Source organism: Haliotis cracherodii, unplaced genomic scaffold, assembly GCF_022045235.1.
Source record: "Haliotis cracherodii isolate W230 unplaced genomic scaffold, xgHalCrac1.p SCAF_10, whole genome shotgun sequence".
NCBI lineage: Eukaryota > Metazoa > Mollusca > Gastropoda > Lepetellida > Haliotidae > Haliotis > Haliotis cracherodii.
The window spans coordinates 53,018,464-53,039,238 of record NW_027266265.1 but is presented as its reverse complement, the minus strand read 5'-3'; the positions used below and the strand labels follow the sequence as shown (position 1 = coordinate 53,039,238).

General features: G+C 43.7%; 1 protein-coding gene across 6 annotated transcripts; it reads left to right on the top strand.

The window, feature by feature from the left end:
- Positions 1 to 71: 71 nt before the first annotated feature.
- On the top strand, positions 72 to 18,302 carry LOC139452480 (mitochondrial ribosome-associated GTPase 2-like). 6 transcript variants are annotated; one of them, XM_071233999.1, is made up of 8 exons: positions 72 to 179; positions 2,194 to 2,265; positions 3,537 to 3,668; positions 5,448 to 5,595; positions 8,466 to 8,581; positions 11,038 to 11,259; positions 13,013 to 13,151; positions 16,453 to 18,302. In XM_071233999.1, the coding sequence occupies exons 3-8, from the start codon at positions 3,537 to 3,539 to the stop codon at positions 16,827 to 16,829; spliced, it is 1,134 nt and encodes a 377-aa protein (XP_071090100.1). In that variant the 5' UTR covers positions 72 to 179; positions 2,194 to 2,265; the 3' UTR covers positions 16,830 to 18,302. The 6 variants fall into 6 exon arrangements, with proteins under 6 accessions (XP_071090100.1, XP_071090108.1, XP_071090076.1 ...); XM_071233990.1 differs by lacking the exon at positions 72 to 179 and adding an exon at positions 230 to 631; XM_071234015.1 differs by lacking the exon at positions 72 to 179 and adding an exon at positions 232 to 320 and having other exon boundaries at positions 3,549 to 3,668.
- Positions 18,303 to 20,775: the final 2,473 nt, after the last annotated feature.

Genomic DNA, 20,775 nt, shown 5'->3' with positions numbered 1-20,775 from the left:
TATTTATGAATGGCAGTGAGTCTATTTTAGCATACTGCAGTTAACGTCTTTTTGACCTTTGACCTCAACCTTCAAATGTGCGGTCACTTGTCAGTAAGCTCGCATGTTACGTAAACGTGACAAGTTTCACGCGTACATATCGACTACACAAGACTGTGAATCGATCACCAAATAAAAAGGTGTATATCGATCTGTCTTAGCATAGTCGTAGATGATATCGTATGAACAAGAAGAAGACATTAACCACTTCCACTACTAGGCCAAACGATGTTGCCAACTTCGTAGCTAATGTCATTCCAGATACCATATGCGCATCTCTGGTAATTCGTATTGGATTAGAGCCGTTATAAAAAGCTAGTTGAATTGATTAAAATGATTCTTTTTGAGACGTATGTGTTATTAATCATCTCAGTTTTGTATGAATGAACACTACTGAAATCCAAGCCTACAGGTGTTAACTATAAAAAGAGAATTTGTTTAGGGACGTCGAGATTTTAATGACATCGTGGTCAGGTGGAATTGAGATGAAATATGGCATCACCATGCTGTGCAGAGGTACAAGTGCAATCAGCCATGGTTGAGGTTGGCACAAAAGGGGAATTAGCTATACTCTTATGCTATCACTTTACTGGTACTGATATTATTTATTGGGATATTTATCATTTTATTATTATATATTTATTTTTCACATATAGAGATTGACTCACATAGGCCTGTTTCCCTTTTCACCACTCACTCATAAATGATTATCTAGTAATTTCAATTTATTATAGTAATTTTAGGTCTTGGGCCTATGTGTACAAGTACAGGCGGAATTACAGTTAACCATACAATTCTTTCCATATGTGCAAAGTTCAAATATTTTACTAAATTTGTAATGATGTTAGAGTTTGGCCATGACTTCATATTGTTAAATTTATGTATGTTAGGATGAAGATATGATTTTATGAACTCAGTGTATTTAACTATGAAAGTTGCTTGCCCTAAAAGGTGACTATGCCGTAGGAGGCGACTAACGGGATCTGGTGGTCAGGCTCGCTGACTTGGGCGATGCATGTAATTGATCCCAATTGCAGGGATCGATGCTCATGTTGTCAATCACTGGATTGTCTGGTCCAGATTGATTATTTACAGACCGCCGTCATATAGCTGGAATATTGCTGAGTGTGGCGTTAAACAAATGAACAAACAAACAAAACTATGAACGTATATACAGAAAGATGTTGACATGTCAGCTGTTGTGAACCTGCACATAATTAGACATCTAACTGAACAGAGCTCGCCGCGAGAGGACTTCACTTGACAAAGACTGTAACGAGAGATTAAGTGACCAGTGACCAGTGACCCTATAACACCCTTCAGGGTATGAGGGCACAGGGAGGTTAAACCATAATAGGCTAATGACAGAGAATGAATGAAGTTACTGTATTCAACGTAATAAGCGCCCTGCACTAATAAGCGCCCACGGCGATATTTGCTGATATATTGGCTAGTGAATAATCCTAATTAGCACCCCTTCGGATTGATCAATGTACACAAGACTTATTTATTCACGTATATGCACACTCGTGTGTTATATGCACCCTTAATTATGGGCAATTAAATTCTGGAAAAATATATCTGGTGTACATTAACATTTCAGGCTGGCACCATAAACCACTAAATTTATCTTTCAACTCTGTTTTTTTTTCCACCAAAATACTATTCTAATAAGAGCCCCCTTTTTCTATTTTTGAGAGCTCCCTGGGCGCTTATTACGTCGAATACGGTATTACAGTTTTTCATTTGGTAACCAATATTTTTTTACTCATCTATTCATCACTCAATTGGGTAAACATTTTGAGATTTCAAAAATGTTTTAGATGCATATAAAGATTTTAAATATATACTTGACTTGGAAAGTAAATTAGCTCGTTTTGGAAATTAGCTCTGTTGTACACATGTTGAAAGAGCTTCACTGGCTTTTACGCATGCTGTTTTTATACATTTGAGATTTTCATTTAATGCATGCATTTCTTTACGCAAGTTAAATAAAAAAAGTTCCCTGGGCATTTATTACGTCAAATACGGTAACTTACAAGTGGACCCTAATTAGCTGATGATTCCAGCAAGGATGTATAATAATAATGATTGTGAGTCTGTTATCTCTGCAATGAATATTCCATGTCAAATCATGTTTATTTCGACTTTTAGGCCATCAGTACATCTGAATCACTTATACGAAGAGAGAAGCACACATTCTACATAAAAACCATGCAGTGACAGGTGATAATAATGATTGCCTATAGTTTAAGTCTTCCTTAACATATCGTGAACAATTTTCTAATCGTGATTTACAATTGCAGTTTAATACCTTTGAATATTTCACAACGTTTGAACCATTTAGGCAAATACATAACTTGTAATGAATGTTATGCTTTACATTCAAACATCGTGGCTGTATCTGCTGTCACATATTTTACATATACATGTACCACTTAATCATACAAGATCTCATCTGCCCGAGGCAAGAGAGTTAACTGACTTTAAAAGTCCAGTTTCCATCCTTGCCGAACTAGGCTGGAATTACTGGGCTCGATCGTAGCTATTGCCAGTTACGTACCTTGTAGCCTCTCCTATGGACCAATCAGATTCATCACTTGCGTTTGCTTCACACAAAATGGTGGCGCCCATTTAGGACGATCTGATCGATAATCAAGATCTATGTTGTTATAAAACGGGCCTTACATCGCGAAATGCATCAAATCACGTAAGCACCTTGACTAAAAACATGAAAAGATTTGGAAAATATCCGCTGACAACGAGTTGGCGGTGCATATGCTTTGCAAATCCTTTGAAATCTGCACGACAGTTTATGAACCGGATTTCGATTTCGGTGCGCAATTTTGATTGGACTATGCATAGACTAGTTAGTCCATCCCAAATCTAACTCCATAATACCAGCCTAGTTCGGCAAGGGTGGAAACTGGACTTTTATCGTCAGTTAACTCTCTTGCCTCGGGAAGATGACAAGATTTTTACTTTTGTGATTACGTCGCAATGGTACAGTCTTTAGTGACAGTCTAAGAAGACAAACATGTATATATCCTCTGATCTCTTAACATGAATGTTTTCCACATAATATTAACATCTGACAGCGTCTTAATCTGTTTATAATGCACGAAATGTCGAGAATCCATAATCTCCTCGAACATTGTTTATTACAATCCACAAGTCTTTGCTTGAAAATAGAAGTATACAATACATGAATACTAAAACTGGATTAGAAAAAATTATGCGGCCTTTGATCAGGTTGTTTTATACTAATACCTATCAAGAAATATGCCATGAAATATAACTTGTTATTTGATGCTGTAGAATATACAGATGCTGAAATCAATAAGTACAACATGAGTAGTGTTAGCAAGTCTTCTTGACTTGTTTACCAATCCAGTTTCATTGAATAAAAATTTGTTTAAATCATACAATATGAGTGATTGAAAATCTCCTGTAACTACATAGTGATATTGTAACCAAGGTAATTTAATCTATTTCAGATGTCATTGCAGATGGAGAGGTCATCGCTGCTGTTGTCGACAGCAATTAGACAGCTGGTGCGACTTTCACAAACACGTCATCTCGCAGCCAAGCCTCTAAAACCAAGCAAAGCTAAAGGGAAGGAATCCCAGGTATTTTGTGTCAGCTCAATTCACTCATTGAGGGAGCAGAGTTAAGTCCCTTTTTTCTTTAGAGTGAGTGAGTTTGGTTTTACGCCGCTTTTAGCAATATTCCAGCAATATCACGGCGGGGGGACACCAGAAATGGGCTTCACACACTGTACCCATGTCGGGAATCGAACCCGGGTCTTCGGCGTGACGAGCGAACGCTTTAACCACTAGGCTACCCGACCGCCCCCTTCTCTTTAGACATATTAGGAGTTGCTGGTGATGGGTCCAACCCCAAGACTTGCCCCAATTAGGATCCAGTGATGTTGCTAGAGACAAATGGCACTAGGACTTTTGCATGCGGTGTCTGAAACTCCGCAGAGTAAACTGAGAGTCTTACAAGCCAGCACATTTCAAAAACTGTAGGCTCAGTGGAAAAACTGTAGGCTCAGTGGAAAAACTGTAGGCGCAAACATTTAGCTGAAGCAGGGAGGCATACTCTTGTAATATAAATTACAAAACATAACCAGTCAACCAGAAGCTTTTACTGCCACGGATTTGGTGGTGGTGGTGATAGATGAAGCCTACATTTATCAGAAAATTATCACCTTGTGAAACTGTAGCAGGGCATAGAGTCATCCCACAGATGATATCCTTACCTTGTCAGCTTGCTGACAGGGTTAACCTCTTTGGTCATGTGGACAAGGCGCTCGACTTCTGATCAGAAGGTCCGTGGTTCGAATCCCATCAATTGACTCTGAAATGTTATGGCCGCTACATTGGCGCCCAACGTGGGGCTGAGCACGTTCATATTCAATTTGAGCAAAATAAGCCTCAGTACCCTACTATGCGGCCCGGGACGTGCCTTCTGTTGACAGGGGAGTATGTAGCAGGGCATGGAGTCATCCCACAGATGACATCCTTACCTTGTCAGCTTGTTGACGGGGTTAACCTCTTTGGTCATGTGGACAAGGCGTCCGACTTCTGATCAGAAGGCCGTGGTTCGAAACCCATCAATGGACTCAGAAATTTTATGTCCACTGCAAAACATCTTTGCGAGTACATGTCATACACCATTTGAAAGGTCTAATCCTGCTGTTTATGCATATGAAAGTTTTGTTTATCACATTACATAAATAATGCTTAATAAATAATTCCTTAAGTAAATTATCAATTTAAATTTAAAACTATCAGATCTGTCAGACTCGGGCCTACAGGTCAATGTCTATTTCGACCACTGTTTACATGATTGATAAACTTTTGAAAGTAGATTCTGCTGTTTCTTTAACAAATACGAAATAAGACATTTGGAACTTTGGATGATCTAAGTAGCTATGGACCCTGCGATTGTCATGGTGGTTAATGTCTAAGACCTGAGTCACCTTGGACATGCCTTTGAAATTAGCAAATTTCATTTCCAGGACAGCTGCTTTGTTAAAAATTAAGTTTTAAATTTATCTTTTTTATTTTTAATTATTATAATGCTCAGTTTACGATTACTTTTTACTTAGTGTGTGATTGTGATTGATACTACTATCGAGGAGTAAAAAAATCACGAACCACGGATACATCTAGAGATTATGCACCTTTACTTACAATGGAAAAGGTAACTTGTTTGATAGGCATTACTTAGAAGTTGATGGATGACAAGATAGACACAAGATGTTGTTATCCATAAAAACTGTGTCTATCTTGTCGATGGGAAAGGTGTATCTGCCAATACAGCTATTGTTATAACAATGGAAACCATGGCAACATGACAGGAAGTGGGGAATAATGAAGGCGTTTTTTTGTTGTTTCCAGGTCAAGCATTTTGTGGACTTCAGGAGGGTTGAGGTGATTGGTGGTGGTGGAGGTCATGGCTGCATGGCCTTAACAAGTCTCCATCGTAAAGAGTGGGCGGGACCAGATGGTGGAAATGGTGGCAATGGCGGCCATGTTGTGTTCAAAGGTGAAGGTTGTTGTTGTTACAGTGTATATATTCAGTTAATGTGATCCTTCAAATTATGAGACAAGGCAGGTGCCTTGTATCTTGTACATTCTGTATGTTTTAAGTTATGCATAACTTTTTCGACAACTGCTGTCGTTCTTTTTCAAGAACACAATGGTAATCTCCGTCATCTTGTTTCAAGTAGCCATCTTGAATATCTTACGTGGCTACGTGGTTGATGAACGTGGTTCATGTGCTATATTCTTCTTGCCTGGTACTTCATTATTGTCGTACCCTTGCAAGTGTATTGTTTGTCTTTGAATGTCATCATACGTTTTCGTAATCTTGTTTTCATGAACCCAGGAAGTTGGGAAAACAAATAATAGCATCCATAATCGGGCGGGGATGCATTGTGATTTGTGCCATCCTGTTCCAAGTGCCGGCATAATATCTTGGCGTGGGATCCCCACCCCTTGTGCTTAAATTGTACATCACCATGCCTCCAGTCTCCTCGATGTAAAGACTGTCTCCCGCTGGACATCAGGACCTATATCTACATGTCCCAATCCATCCCAACGACCGGAAATTCCTCCGCTTCATCTTTATGGGAGTCCATTACCAATGGGCGGTCCTCTGGAATGGAATCTCTTTGGCCCCGTGGCTATTCACATGCCTTACCGAACTGATGGCCTCGTACCTCCATCTCCGGGACTTTCAGTTCGAGGCCTACATAGACGACCGCCTCCTGAATCATTGGGACACAGTCACAGGGTCTTTAACCTCCGTATCCACCACCTTGGTTGAAAGATCAATTTCAGGAAGTCAGAGTTGACGCCCTCATTCCACCTTCAGTTCATCGGGGGTCTTTTTGAGACCAACCTCGACCTCCTCTCTGTACCCAGGGACCGGTGGGAACACATACAATTACACTTTGTCTTAGATCTCCACCAGCCACAAACGCTGTGTCAGTGGCAAGTTCTCCTGGACCTCGTTACAGCCGCCCGTGTCACTGAGCTACATGTCCTGGACGTCACGTGTGTTCGCATTGAGCATCTAATGCATGGAGCTGTTCATCTCAGACTGGGACTTTATTGCCAAGAACCAGCTTCCATTACAGCCCGATAGATTGTTTGTCATTCCCCTATCATTGATTGTGGGCACGGAAGACAAACAAGAGCTCCTCCTGTGCCCGGTTAGAGCATTCATTGTTACATCCTTTGGTCCAAGGAACGCCGCAGACAACAACACTGCCTCTTCATACCAGTATCAGCGACCTCGTAAGCAGGAGTCAGCCGCAACATGATTGCTCTCTGGTTGTGAGCCATCATTATCCTTGCCTACTAAGCCACGGAACATGATCGCTCTCTGGCTGCGAGCCATCATTCTCCCCTCCTACGAAGCCACGGAACATGATCGCTCTCTGGCTGCGAGCCATCATTCTCCCCTCCTACGAAGCCACGGAACATGATCGCTCTCTGGCTGCGAGCCATCATTCTCCCCTCCTACGAAGCCACGGAACATGATCGCTCTCTGGCTGCGAGCCATCATTCTCCCCTCCTACGAAGCCACGGAACATGATCGCTCTCTGGCTGCGAGCCATCATTCTCCCCTCCTACGAAGCCACGGAACATGATCGCTCTCTGGCTGCAAGCCATCATTCTCCAGGCCTGCGAAGCCACGGATTTGGACCAGCAACCTGCGTGAGATCCGGGCGGTGGCCTCCACCATGGCGCTACACAGTAACTGTTCCATATGTGCCATCATGGAGGGGTGTTTTCTGACACAGTCTTCGCCAGTCACTACCTTTGAGATGTCGCTTTGGAGGACGTGCAAGGCATGCATAGTTTTGGTCCGTTAGTAGGGGCCCAACAGGTCACCACTACTAGGCACCACTGACCTCGCCTCCACTCCAGAACCGGTCTCTCAACCTCTGCAGCTAAATTGCCCTGGAATAGAAGGTTAATGCTCCAAGCATACAGCTCTGTACGTCAGTTTACAACTTTAACTTAATTGGTAATCGTCTGAGCTACGTTGTACCTGGACACTCCGCATACCTTACTCTTGGTTCCCATCTACAGATTAGTCACTTGCTGACGGCCACAGCTGATGATTAGCTGAGGGTTTTGAGATGAAAGTCCACATCTGAAGGTATGCCCTCCACCGTTTCCATCGGATAAAAATGCATTAAGGAGTAATGCAGGATAAGTAAAAAAAATCAATTTTTGTATTTGTTTACTTATCCTGCATTACTGCATCTAAAGAGACCCACCCGTCGCAGAGTTGCCTCCCCACGATGCCTTCCGATGTTCCGGACTCCAGAGTAATGTGAGGATCCGTGATGTCACTTCCCCGGGTCACGTGGGAGCTATGTGATAGGGTTGGCCTCTCAGATGGTTGAAAAAACTTCCTCAAGCAACATCTTCACACAGCTCTTTTCTCTGTCAAGAACAAGCAGTAATATGCATTAAGCAGTAATGCAGGATATGTAAACAAATATGAAAATATTTAGTTGATTTTACTAGAATTGGAATCAAAGATTTCCCAATGTAATATAGTTCCAACTATTGTGATAGCTTAGCCAATTGATTGTATTGAATGCCAAGTTACATTCCAATGTTAAAATGCCTCTGAAATTCAGAAAATAAGACATTTTTAGAAAAAATAATAATTTTGAACAAAATAACAATAATTTCCTTATTTGGAATGTAATCCCTTGTGTTTTTAAAATATTGAAGTATTTCAAAATTTGAAAACTGCTTACTTAGGGGCATGAAATATTCTATTACACGCAAATCTTAAAATGTTTTTCCCCCATATTCAGGCTAATCTTGTGGTTGTATGACTATGATACGTATGCGCATGCCTGGAGATATTTTAAATGTCTGTTGCAGCATCTGTAAACAGGAAGTCCCTGTCTGACCTTGACCCTGTGATTAGAGCAGACAGTGGTGGGAAAGGTCATGCCAGAAACTGCCATGGCAAGAACGCAGAACACTTGATGGTAGAGGTGGGTATTGATGAATAGCAAGGTCAATTTGAAGTCAGGTATTATATTCAACTGCTGGGGAATTGCACGACCCTGCTTGTGTTTCACAACATCCATGTTCCCTCTGTTTTTACACTTTCTCTCTGTATTTCGATACCAAACAGAATATGATACATGGAAAGATGAAACTTGTTTTTATGAGGAGGTGTATTCTGTTGGGCCAGTGAACACAGATCAATTTTTGATGACCTTTTTTGAGAACTGACTGGGTATGCATGGTGAATGTAATACTATTGTATAAGGATAAGGTGTGCTGGTATTGTTGTGTTCACTGCAGAACACATGCTGGACTCAAGTGGGGCTTGGTAGAATATGTCCCCAGCAACTCAGTGCCAGTCGTAAGGGGGACTGAATTGGGAATTCAGGGGGCCCTATGCTCCCATACCGACCCCCACACCGACACCCACACCGACTCCCACACCGACTCCCACACCGGCTCCAACACCGACTCTCACACCGGCTCCAACACCGGCTCCCACACCGGCTCCCACACCGGCTCCAACACCGACCCCCACACCGGCTCCCACACCGACTCCCACACCGACCCCCACACCGGCTCCAACACCGGCTCCCACACCGGCTCCCACACCGACTCCCACACCGACTCCAACACCGGCTCCCACACCGGCTCCCACACCGGCTCCCACACCAGCTCCAACACCGTCCCCCACACCGGCTCCCACACCGACTCCCACACTGACTCCCACACCGGCTCCAACACCAACCCCCACACCGGCTCCCACACTGACTCCTACACCGACCCCCACACCGGCTCCAACACCGGCTCCCACACCGACTCCCACACCGGCTCCCACACTGACTCCCACACTGACTCCCACACCGACCCCCACACCGGCTCCCACACCGACTCCCACACCGGCTCCCACACCGGCTCCCACACTGACTCCCACACCGGCTCCAACACCTACCCCCACACCGGCTCCCACACCGACTCCCACACTGACTCCTACACCGACCCCCACACCGGCTCCAACACCGGCTCCCACACCGACTCCCACACCGGCTCCCACACTGACTCCCACACCGACCCCCACACCGGCTCCCACACCGACTCCCACACCGGCTCCCACACCGACTACCACACCGACTCCCACACAGACTCCCACACCGACTCCCACACCGACTCCCATACTGACTCCCATACTGGCTCCCACACTGGCTCCCACACCGACTCCCACACCGACTACCACACCGACTCCCACACTGGCTCCCACACCGACTCCCACACCGACTCCCATACTGACTCCCATACTGGCTCCCACACTGGCTCCCACACTGACTCCCACACCGACTCCCACACCGACTCCCATACTGGCTCCCACACCGACTGCCACACCGACTCCCACACCGACTCCCACACCGGCTCCCACACCGGCTCCCACACCGACTCCCATACTGGCTCCCACACCGACTCCCACACCGACTCCCACACCGACTCCCACCGACTCCCACACCGACTCCCACCAACTCCCACACCGACTCCCACACCGGCTCCCACACCGACTCCCACCGACTCCCACACTGACTCCCACACCAGCTCCCACACTGACTCCCACACCAACTCCCACACTGACTCCCACACCGACTCCCACCGACTCCCACACCGACTCCCACACCAACTCCCACCGACTCCCACACTGACTCCCATACTGGCTCCCACACCGACTCCCACCGACTCACACACCGACTCCCACACTGACTCCCCTACTGGCTCCTACACTGACTCCCACACCGACTCCCACCGACTCCCATACTGGCTCCCACACCGACTACCACACCGACTCCCGCACTGACTCCCACACTGACTCCCAAACCGACTCCCACACTGACTCCCACACCGGCTCCCACACTGGCTCCCACACCGACTCCCACACCGACTCCCATACTGGCTCCCACACCGACTCCCACACTGATTCCGACACCAACTCCCACACGGCTCCCACACAGACTCCCACACCGACTCCCACACCGACTCCCATACTGGCTCCCACACCGACTGCCACATCGGCTCCCACACCGGCTCCCACACCGACTCCCACACCGGCTCCCACACCGACTCCCACACCGGCTCCCACACCGGCTCCCACACCGACTCCCACACCGGCTCCCATAATGTATCGCGCTGTTGGCACTCAGACAAACAGACTCGCTGTAAAAGGCGACTGTGCTTGTCGAAAGAGGCGACAAACGGGATCAGGTAGTCAGGCTCACTGACTTGGTTGATGCATGTTATCGTTTCCAAGTTGCATGGATTGATGCTCATAATATCAATCATTGGACTGACTCGATTATTTACAGACCTTCGTCATATAGCCGAAATATTGCTGAATGCGGCATTAAACAACAAACAAGCAAACAAGATTCTATTTTTCCTACAATGTAACACCAATTTCCAGGTCCCGGTTGGCACTGTTGTGAAAGACGAGGATGGGAAGACTCTGTCCAGTCTGGAGGCTAGTGGGGAGTACTTTGTGGCTGCTCGGGGAGGTGCAGGTGGTCATGGTAACCACTTCTTCCTGTCCAATGAGAATCGTGCACCAGCGTATGCAGAAGCTGGCGCCGAGGGTCAGAGACGGGCTCTGCTTGTAGAGCTGAAGACAATGGCGCATGCTGGGCTGGTGAGTGACTGTAATCACTAAGAGGATGATTTTTTTTTATGCACATGCCTGGAGATATTTTAAATGTCTGTTGCAGCATCTTGTGAAGAAATAAAGAAATTGAATTGACCCACCAGTTAAATTTGTGATTTAGAGTTTATTCTCTGACCGACCGTGAAGATCTGGTTTAGAATAGGCCTTCAGCAACCCATGCTTGCCGTAAAAGGCGACTATGCTTGTAGTAAGAGGATCAGGTGGTCAGACTTCCCTGATGCATGTCATCATTTCCAAATTGTGTAGATCGATGCTCATGATATCAATCACTGGATTGTCTGGTCCAGACTCGATCATTTACAGACCTCCGTCATATAGGTTATGTGTTCGATTCCCAGAATCAGTTCGTTTGTGATCCTTCAGTCTGATTAATGGCTGATACTGGGAGATAGACATGGCAAGTGACCTCGGAAACAAGGATCTTCCACTACAAATGAATGTCCACAACAAACATACAGTGGAGATTAGAAGATCACTGTTTATGTTCCGAAGTTTTCTAAAGGCCACAACAAATTACAGTCAAGTCTCGTTAATCCATCATGGTTGGTTGCACATGATTATGTCAGATTGAGTATGTCGGATAAATGAAATGAAATTGTAATTAGATCACGATTCAAACACGTTGTAATAAAAAAATGAAAAATGAAATATTCATATTGCTATGTTACGTTGTTAGCGGAATATGTTTTCGAATCATGCAACCTCTAAAGCTTAACACAAAACTACTGTTGACTGATTCAAAATACTTTTGAAAGAACAGTCTGGAATAGAAGCCGCCAGTTTGAAACTAGTGCCATACAGCTCAAGCAAGCTGCTTTCTTAGTGGCTAATATCAACTTCCTGTTAGTCATTGCGAAAGGTCGGTCTGACGTGACCTGCAATGGGATGTCCTCAGCGGTAGCGAGAACTTGTATCTGATTTTTTAGAGATTGAGGTAATCTAAAGCAAGTGATTTTCTAAAATCCTGTTTTGTTTATTTAAAGCATTAATTGTTAATTGTTAAGCAAGCTAAGCAGCCATTGTAATATGCAGCTACCAGACGACTCGTCTCGCATCAAAACATGGGCTGTGTACTCGCGGGCAGATGACCACGGAGTACGCTGATCACTGTGTCTGATTAACGAGACTGATTATTTAGCGATTTCAGTAATTTGTTGCAACTTAGGTGTGTCGGAGTCAGAGTGCGAGACTGTTGGAGTAACAGGTCTAAATAGCGATGATTTAATCGGTTCCCATCAATAGTGTAGGATAAGGCTGATGGATGGATTAAAGAATGTCTGATTAATGAGACTTGACTGTAATTATATATTAATAGTTTTAAAAAATATGAGGTGGAATGCAACATATTTTTTTATATTTTATTTAACAAACTTTTCAAGGCACCAGGGTTAGGGATGGACTTCAGCAACCGATGCTTGTCGTAAGAGGTGATTAACGGGAAGTGGAATAGACTTCGTTGATGCATGTCATCGTATCCCACATCCCATATATCGATGATCATGATGTCAATCACTGGATTTTCTGGTCCAGACTGAGTTATTTACAGGTGGCCATCAAATAGCTGGAATTTTGCTGATTGTGGTGTTAAACAAACCAACACATAAAAAAAACAACAACACAAACAAACAAAGAATTGCTGTCAACGGATGAGATTCGCATGATGCATGATTGTTTGGCATGTATGCTCGAATTCTTGGAAGACAAATATTTTTTATTTTAGATAGGATTCCCGAATGCTGGGAAGTCTACCCTTCTACGCGCAATCTCTCGCGCCCGGCCGAAGGTGGCGTCGTACCCATTCACCACTCTCAACCCTCATATTGGCATGGTGATGTATGATGACTTCGAACAGATCGCCGGTGAGGAGAATGTTGAATTTGATATAATTTCAGGATACGCAGACAACATTTCTAAACCAAACACATACGTGTATACCTATCTACATGAGTTTGATAAAAGGCCGCTTTAAACAGTATTCCAGCTATATCATGGCGTGCCAGTTTGATATAGGAAGAAAGCTTGAATTGATGCAGGTCTCAGACGTTTAGCACTTTTGTGAAACCAACAAGACAGGGCTCCTGATATTATTCTAATAAAGAATGATAGAAACACTTGAACAATCTGTTTGATAAATGTGAAAGAGTCTTTGGTAATTTTATTTTTGCATTTGTCTGGTATTTAGGGACAGGCCATTTATTACCAGGGGTGTCAGAAGTTTTTGATGCACTGATGTGTGGAAAATAATTACCCTCCCCAAATGCTTTTCATATTTTTTCATGACCCTCCCTGAAAAGACAAAATTAAAAAAACACTCTATATTTTATATATGAAATGCTCATTTTTTAATAACCCTCCCCAAGTATGTGTATTATTTGTTTTGACCCTCGCCTATATTTTGGTGACCCTCCCCTGATACCCTCTGACCCACCCACGGCTACAATAAATGACCGCTCCCTTGTGTCTGAAGGAGAAACTTGTGAGCCTGTGAATATTCTAAGAACTGGAAGTGACCAAGTATACAATTCACATGCCACAGAATCTGATTGAAATATAAAGCATCCATTTACCCCTGGGGTATTTTCGTGGGTATATTTGTCCTTCAGGGTAATTTGGGTTAAATAAACACAAAATGTCCCCAGTGGTAAATTTGCCCTACCTCCGGACTTAGGGCAAATTTTCTTACCCTCACTTCAGATTAAATGTCGATCTAATTGTCCGTGTGTTGTGTATGTTCTCCTTCAATTTTGGTCCCTGCAAAACTGAACACTTGACCCGTGAAGACCCGGGGTAGAATAGGTCTTCAGCAACCCGTGCTTGCCGTAAAAGGTGATTGGGTGGTCAGACTCTCTGACTTGGTTGATGCATGTCATCGATCCCAATTGGGTGGATAGATGCTCATGATATCAATCACTGGATTGTCTGGTCCAGACTCGATTATTTACAGACCACCTTCATATAGCTGGAATATTGCTGAGTGTGGCGTCAAACAACAAACCAACCAACCAACCAAACCATGCACCTTGGAAGTTGGTGCCACCTGCATGTAAGATTTCAGATCCCTATGTTGTCTGTAGATCCTGGTTGGACTATGTATCTTGGACTGCAGCATGGCAGTCTGGTAGGTAGGGCTTATCTTTGTTTTCACACAGGCTGCGTAGTGCAGCATCTTCAGCAACAAGCGTTGATACAAAATTGACGTCAACGTCAGCCATCTTAAGGAAACGTCTCAATCTCCCTTTGAATCATCCGAATGTGTTCTCAATCGTTACATGTGAACTGTGTGGGTGGTAGTTGAAGTACGACTGTTGTGCTGTGAGCTGTCCTCTGTTTGTGAATGTTTTCAGGAGCCAGGAGGTCAATGGGTAGGCTGTGAATCAGTATACTCCCTGCATAATGATGAAGCACCACTCTTTTCCGTTGGTAAAGCCAGCATGGCAATAGTTGGGAGCAATCATGGGAACATGTGTCATATCTATTGCTCCTGCACATTTTGGAAGGTTCCTTTTGTCTTTATTACCTTCAAAAACCTCCATGTAGGAATCTGACCAGTTTCTTTGAACATTGTCGGATATACGGCTTCACAGACGTCATGGATGCAGAGGGGCGGTCGGGTAGCCTAGCGGTTAAAGCGTTCGCTCGTCACGCCGAAGACCCGGGTTCGATTCCTGACATGGGTACAATGTGTGAAGCCCATTTCTGGTGTCCCCCGCCGTGCTATTGCTGGAATATTGCTAAAAGCGGCGTAAAACCATACTCAGTCAGTCATGGATGCAGATACACACTGTTGACCTGGCTATTCTTTACAAGTTACCGATAAACAATGGAGATAGCTCTATGGACATACAACTTCTTTATTACAATGAATGTGACATTTCAGTGTATATACCAACACTGTTCTCAAGCAAATGATGTACAGAAATGAGGAGTAGGCATGTTATAGATATGTGGATAATTGATGTTTATACAAGGTTGAATGATGATAGATTGATGTTTACACAACAGATGAGGTTGAAGTATAAAGCCTATTGATGTACATATCATAATATATAGGATTAACAAGGCATGATTGAGTAAAACATTCTCAAAGCCAATGGCAGACCTTACCCACATGCATGTAACCTTCCTTCTTCACATTTCTGCACATCATTTGCTTCAGTAATTAGGGATGGTCTCCAGGCAGATGCTCTATCCAATAGACCATGGAGACGTTCTATGGTAGTGAGGTGAGGTGAAATGGGGTTTAACGTCGCGTCCAAGAATATTGCGCTTACATAGTGACGTGTGTGTGTATGTGTGTGAGTGTGTTGCGTGTGCGTGCGTCTGCTAGTCTGGACTGATGGCATTTATATTGCTAGCCCACTGAGATAGTATGCCGCAGTTTAAAAGGATACCCCACTCAGACACAGTATATTGACTCCGAGCTGACCAGTCCTTGTTTTTGCCCCTTAATGCCAAGCGCCAAACAGGGTAACAACAAGTACCACCTTTTAACGTCTTTTGGTATGACGTGGCTGGGGATTGAACCCCAGACCTTCCGCTCCCTGGGCAGACGCTCTACCACTAAACCACGGAAGCGGTCTGTTCTATTGTAACTAAGACATAGAACAATGGTGGGATCTGATGCGACATTGGACACAATTAGGGCAGGACATAAACAGATGCAAAGTCAAAGTGACCTGAAACAACATATTCTGCAAAATTATTTTAAAATATTTGCAACATTCACTCCTTTGTTTAATAATACCCAAAAGACTGGCTCCAAAGGAATAAACATATATCAAATACCTCAATAAAAATACCCAGATGATAATGTTTGTATGTGCGCAAATACTCAATGGCTCAGAGTTTCTGGGTCATTGTCTGTCAGCAGGCAACTTCTGGGATTCACCAGACATCATGATCCTGACGAGTATTAAGCTCACAAGCTGCAATGGGGTGCTATTGATGTAAGGGAGATAACTCTCTTCTGAAAGTGCTTATTCTATATTTACACATGAATCAGATTAATGTTATTGTCAGGTGTAAGTTTAGCATTGTTGAGTGTGGTTGCTATGTGGTGTTGTGATGAGAATGATATGTGTCAGTTGTATTTGAATATTTGCTTGAGTTTTCTGAAGTCTATCAGCCCACTCCTTCACTCGCCCATGCTTTTGTTCACAGTTGCTGACATTCCGGGACTCATCTCAGGCGCACATCTCAATAGAGGTCTCGGAATCTCATTTCTACGACACATCCAACGATGTACATGTCTTCTATACGTCCTTGACCTTTCTGTTGATGACCCCTGGACACAACTACATGACCTCCAATTTGAACTAGATCAGTACGAGGAGGGCCTCTCGCAGAGACCATGCGCCATTGTGGCCAACAAGATCGACCTTCCTCAAGCTGATGAGAACCTCCGAGCTCTCCAAGATCATGTGACACTGCCGGTATTCCCTGTGTCAGCTCGAGAGCGAGTTGGTATCCAACAATTACTGGTACATCTCCGGGAGCTTTATGATACATATGCAGAGAAGAAAGGAACTGGGTGGTAAAGAATATTCACGTCGCCTTATGTATTGATATAAAATCTAAATTCAATTTTATACAAGGATTCCATGAACAGTTTGTTATTTTTCCAATGTTTTTATTCATTTCAGAGTGAGTGAGTTTGGTTTAACGCAGCTTTTCACAGTATTACAGTTATTAATTTTTTAGGCAAGCCCGAAGTGATGCAGGTGTCAGACGTTTACCACCTTGGTGAAACCCACAAGCATGGATATGGTGCTGACAAAACCAGAAAAATAATTGGGTCGAAAGGGGATTCAAACCCATAATTATAGGTTTCTGGCGTGTCCAAGGGACGCAACTCTCCACAGCCAATCACGGCGCCTTTGAAGACTGGGCCACCCGTGACCCGATTTATGTCAGATGTAACAGTCCCAAATGTTAGGCATACTCGTTATCACATACATTTAATGTCGGGGTGTAATTCATTGATTTCTTTGATGAAAATTTCTAACATTAGAATTAGGTATATATCATCAATAAATCTAACGTACAGTTTTGGGTTATCAGTGGGTTTTTTTAGGAGTTTTTATTCTCCTTATTCTCCCATAAATATGTTACCGTTTGGTGCCGATAGCTGTACCTCCTATTTGTACATAGTGTTCATTATTAAAAAGGGGTGATGGGGTAGCCTAGTGGTTAAAACGTTTGCTCGTCGAAGAAACGGGTTCACTTCCCCACATTGGTTCAATGTGTGAGGCCCATTTCTGGCGTCCCCACCGTGATATTTCAGGAATATTGCTAAAAGCGGCGTAATACCATACTCACTCACTCACTCACACATCAAAAACAAGTTTATTTTGTCAAGGACAAGTCGTAGTGTAGAAAGTAAACTTGTGGGACTTATAGACCAATTTGGTTTGAATCGTCTAATAGCCGGGCTACTCATCAAAGGCCTTCCCTGTTTGGTATGGTAGTGTAAAAGCATGATGTGGCTATTAGGCCGAAATTTTCTAAAATCTGGATAAATTGAACTACAAAGAAACACCAGAAGCTCCATAGCTCTATCAGGCTGATTTGTACAATATGCCAAAAGGCATACAAACGTCGAGATTATTTTAAGAACCACCTGAAACGTCACGAGCATTCAAGCGTGGTAACACTAACTTCTACCACCGCCAGTTGCACATTCAACATGACAGAAGTCCTGTCCACTTCCAACACAAGGATGTGGCAGGGTCCAAACTCATATCCCTAGCAGAGTATGTATATCTTACACCATCTGTAAACGGATCACCTACGCCAAGCAGAGGTGTCAACTCATCACCCATATCACCCCCCTCCACCCGCCCGCTTAGTACGACCCCCACCATTTGAAAGATGGGTGAACTATTTTGAAGACCCTAATGTAGACTTAGACACGGAACACTGGTCTGTTTACAGACAACAAAATAGGGAGGATATTTCAAAGCCATCCACTCCCAGGCACCAAAAAAGTCATCATGCGGTCCACAGGACACCCTTTGGGGTCATAAATAAATTCCTTTTGATCTCATCCCTGTGGTTTGTCTTTTTATCAGGTCCTCTGACCTAAGGTAGACTCCTCAATCCCAGCCGGAGAACACCCTGCTCCAGCAATATACACTTACGCTCACTAGTGCACCACAATGCACACGGCTGAACTGTAACACAACGTAAAAGACATAGATTTATTGAAGCAGTCATAAAATCACGACACTACTGACACTGACATAAGGGGTAGAAAAAGTTGTTTAACAAACTCGCATGTAATTTTTGATGGTTTAATGCCAGTTGTTACAAGGGGGTCTGCGCAATAAGCATAACAGCTTAAGGATATCGCGGAACACAGGGATAGTCTCAAAACATGTATTCTCCCTGTAGTCTTAGTCTTTGTCTGTGACCGACCTCTTGTGTGTGATATGTCATGGGACTCGCGCCATTGCTGTGTCTGCGGCGGTGTCCTGGTTTTCATTTCCAAACAGACCATGAGGAGTGTTGTAGTTACATCAGATTTCAACAAATAGCATTTTGTATCGTTTGTTTGTTATTTAACTCATCACTCAGCACTATTCCAGCTGTATGACACCAGTCTGTAAATAATTGAGTCAGAACCTGAAAATCAAATGATTGACGTCATGAACATCGATTTACACAATTGGGACACGAAGAATTGCATCAACCATGTCCGCGATCTTGGCCACCCGATCCTGTCCGTCGCCTCTCCACAAGCATGGGCTGAGCTGGCATAGGTACCTGTGCATATACAGGGTAGTATAGAGTGAGTTGGGTTTAACGCCGCTTTTACCATTATTCCATTTATATCACAGTGTGTCAGCTTATTGTGTGAAGAAAGCCCGAAGTGATGCAGGTCTCCGACGTTTACCACTTGAAACACGCTAAACCGGTCGTACCCTTTCACAACTCTTAACCCTCATATTGGCTTGGTGACGTGGGATGACTTCGAACAGTGAGTGAGTGAGTGAGAGTATGGTTTTACGCCGCTTTTAGCAATATTCCAGCAATATCGGGGGACACCAGAAATGGGCTTCACACATTGTACCGACTTCGAACAGATCGCAAGTGAGGAGAATGTTGAATTTGATAAAATTTCAAGATACCTCAGACAACATTTCTAAACCAAACACATACGTGTATATCTATCTACATGAGTTAGATAAAACGCCGCCCAAACCAGTTATATCATGGCGTGCCAGCTGAAACCTGAATTGATGCAGACCACAGACTTTTAGCACTACGGTGAAACCCACTTGCCACCGTATACTGCTGCCAAACCTAGAAACATAAGCAGAGCGAAGGGGAATTCGAACCCACGATCATAGGTTTCCGGCGTGCTCAAAGGTTGACACTCTGCAAAGCGAATTGCGCCTTAAAATAGAAGTAAGTAAGAATCGTTAGAAGGCATTAAACAGAAACTATAGGAAAGATCAGTGTTGCCTATATTTATAATGTTAGGAAATGAACGTGTGATCCGTGGTCAGTGTGACAAACGTTTAAAATCGAAGTATCATTTGGATGCCACATTTGCACATATGAACGGGGGTCTTGAAACAATATAATATTCAAATCACTATGAGTGAGTATGGTTTTACTCCGCTTTTAGCAATATTATAGCAACATCACATCACTGCAGGGGACACCAGGAATACGGCTTCTCGCATCGAACCGGATCTTCGGCGTGACGAGCGAACGCTTCAATCTCTAGGCTACCCCCCACCGACATCTGTCTAAGGTCCAGGACAATTTGTTAAAAATGAAAGGATATATCATCTGAAGTTTACTGAGAAACAATATGCTGGTCTTCATCATATTTGACATCAATGTGAAATTTGGGGACCGGATATTTAGGCATGAAGTAGGCATTCCCATTGCTGCCAATTAAGCAATAATGCTCACATTGCCAATTCCCTTCCACTGATTTACCCACCTAAGCCAGAAATAAGAGACCAGTGAAACCCTTTCATATTTAGATCTAGAATCAGAGTTAAAACAAATATTCACAATGAAGTAAGACGAGTTCTATGGATGAACAACTTCTTTATTACAATTAGTGCGACGTTTCGGTGTAGATCCTAACACCTTTATCAAGCAATTGATGGATAGGGCTAAACAACATAGGTATATATACACTTATTGACATCTAAGTTGTTACAGTAACTAGTTGATGGTCCCCTGTGTTACCTCTAATATGCTCTGCTGTGCGTCTGACTCGTGGGCCTGATAAAGTTCCCACCAAATCTGTTCTTCTTACATTTACTGGCCAGTCTTTACCGGATCATGTTGTCATTTTCTTCCAGAGATTTCAAATCCGGATGTATGTTCCTCCTGCTCTGCGATGCTTCAAGTGTCAGTCCTTTGGGCATGTCTCTGCTAAGTGTAGGGGCACTCATCATGTGTGCGCTAAATGTGGAGGGAAGCACAAATACGAGGAGTGCAATGAAAGTTCCCTTAAAT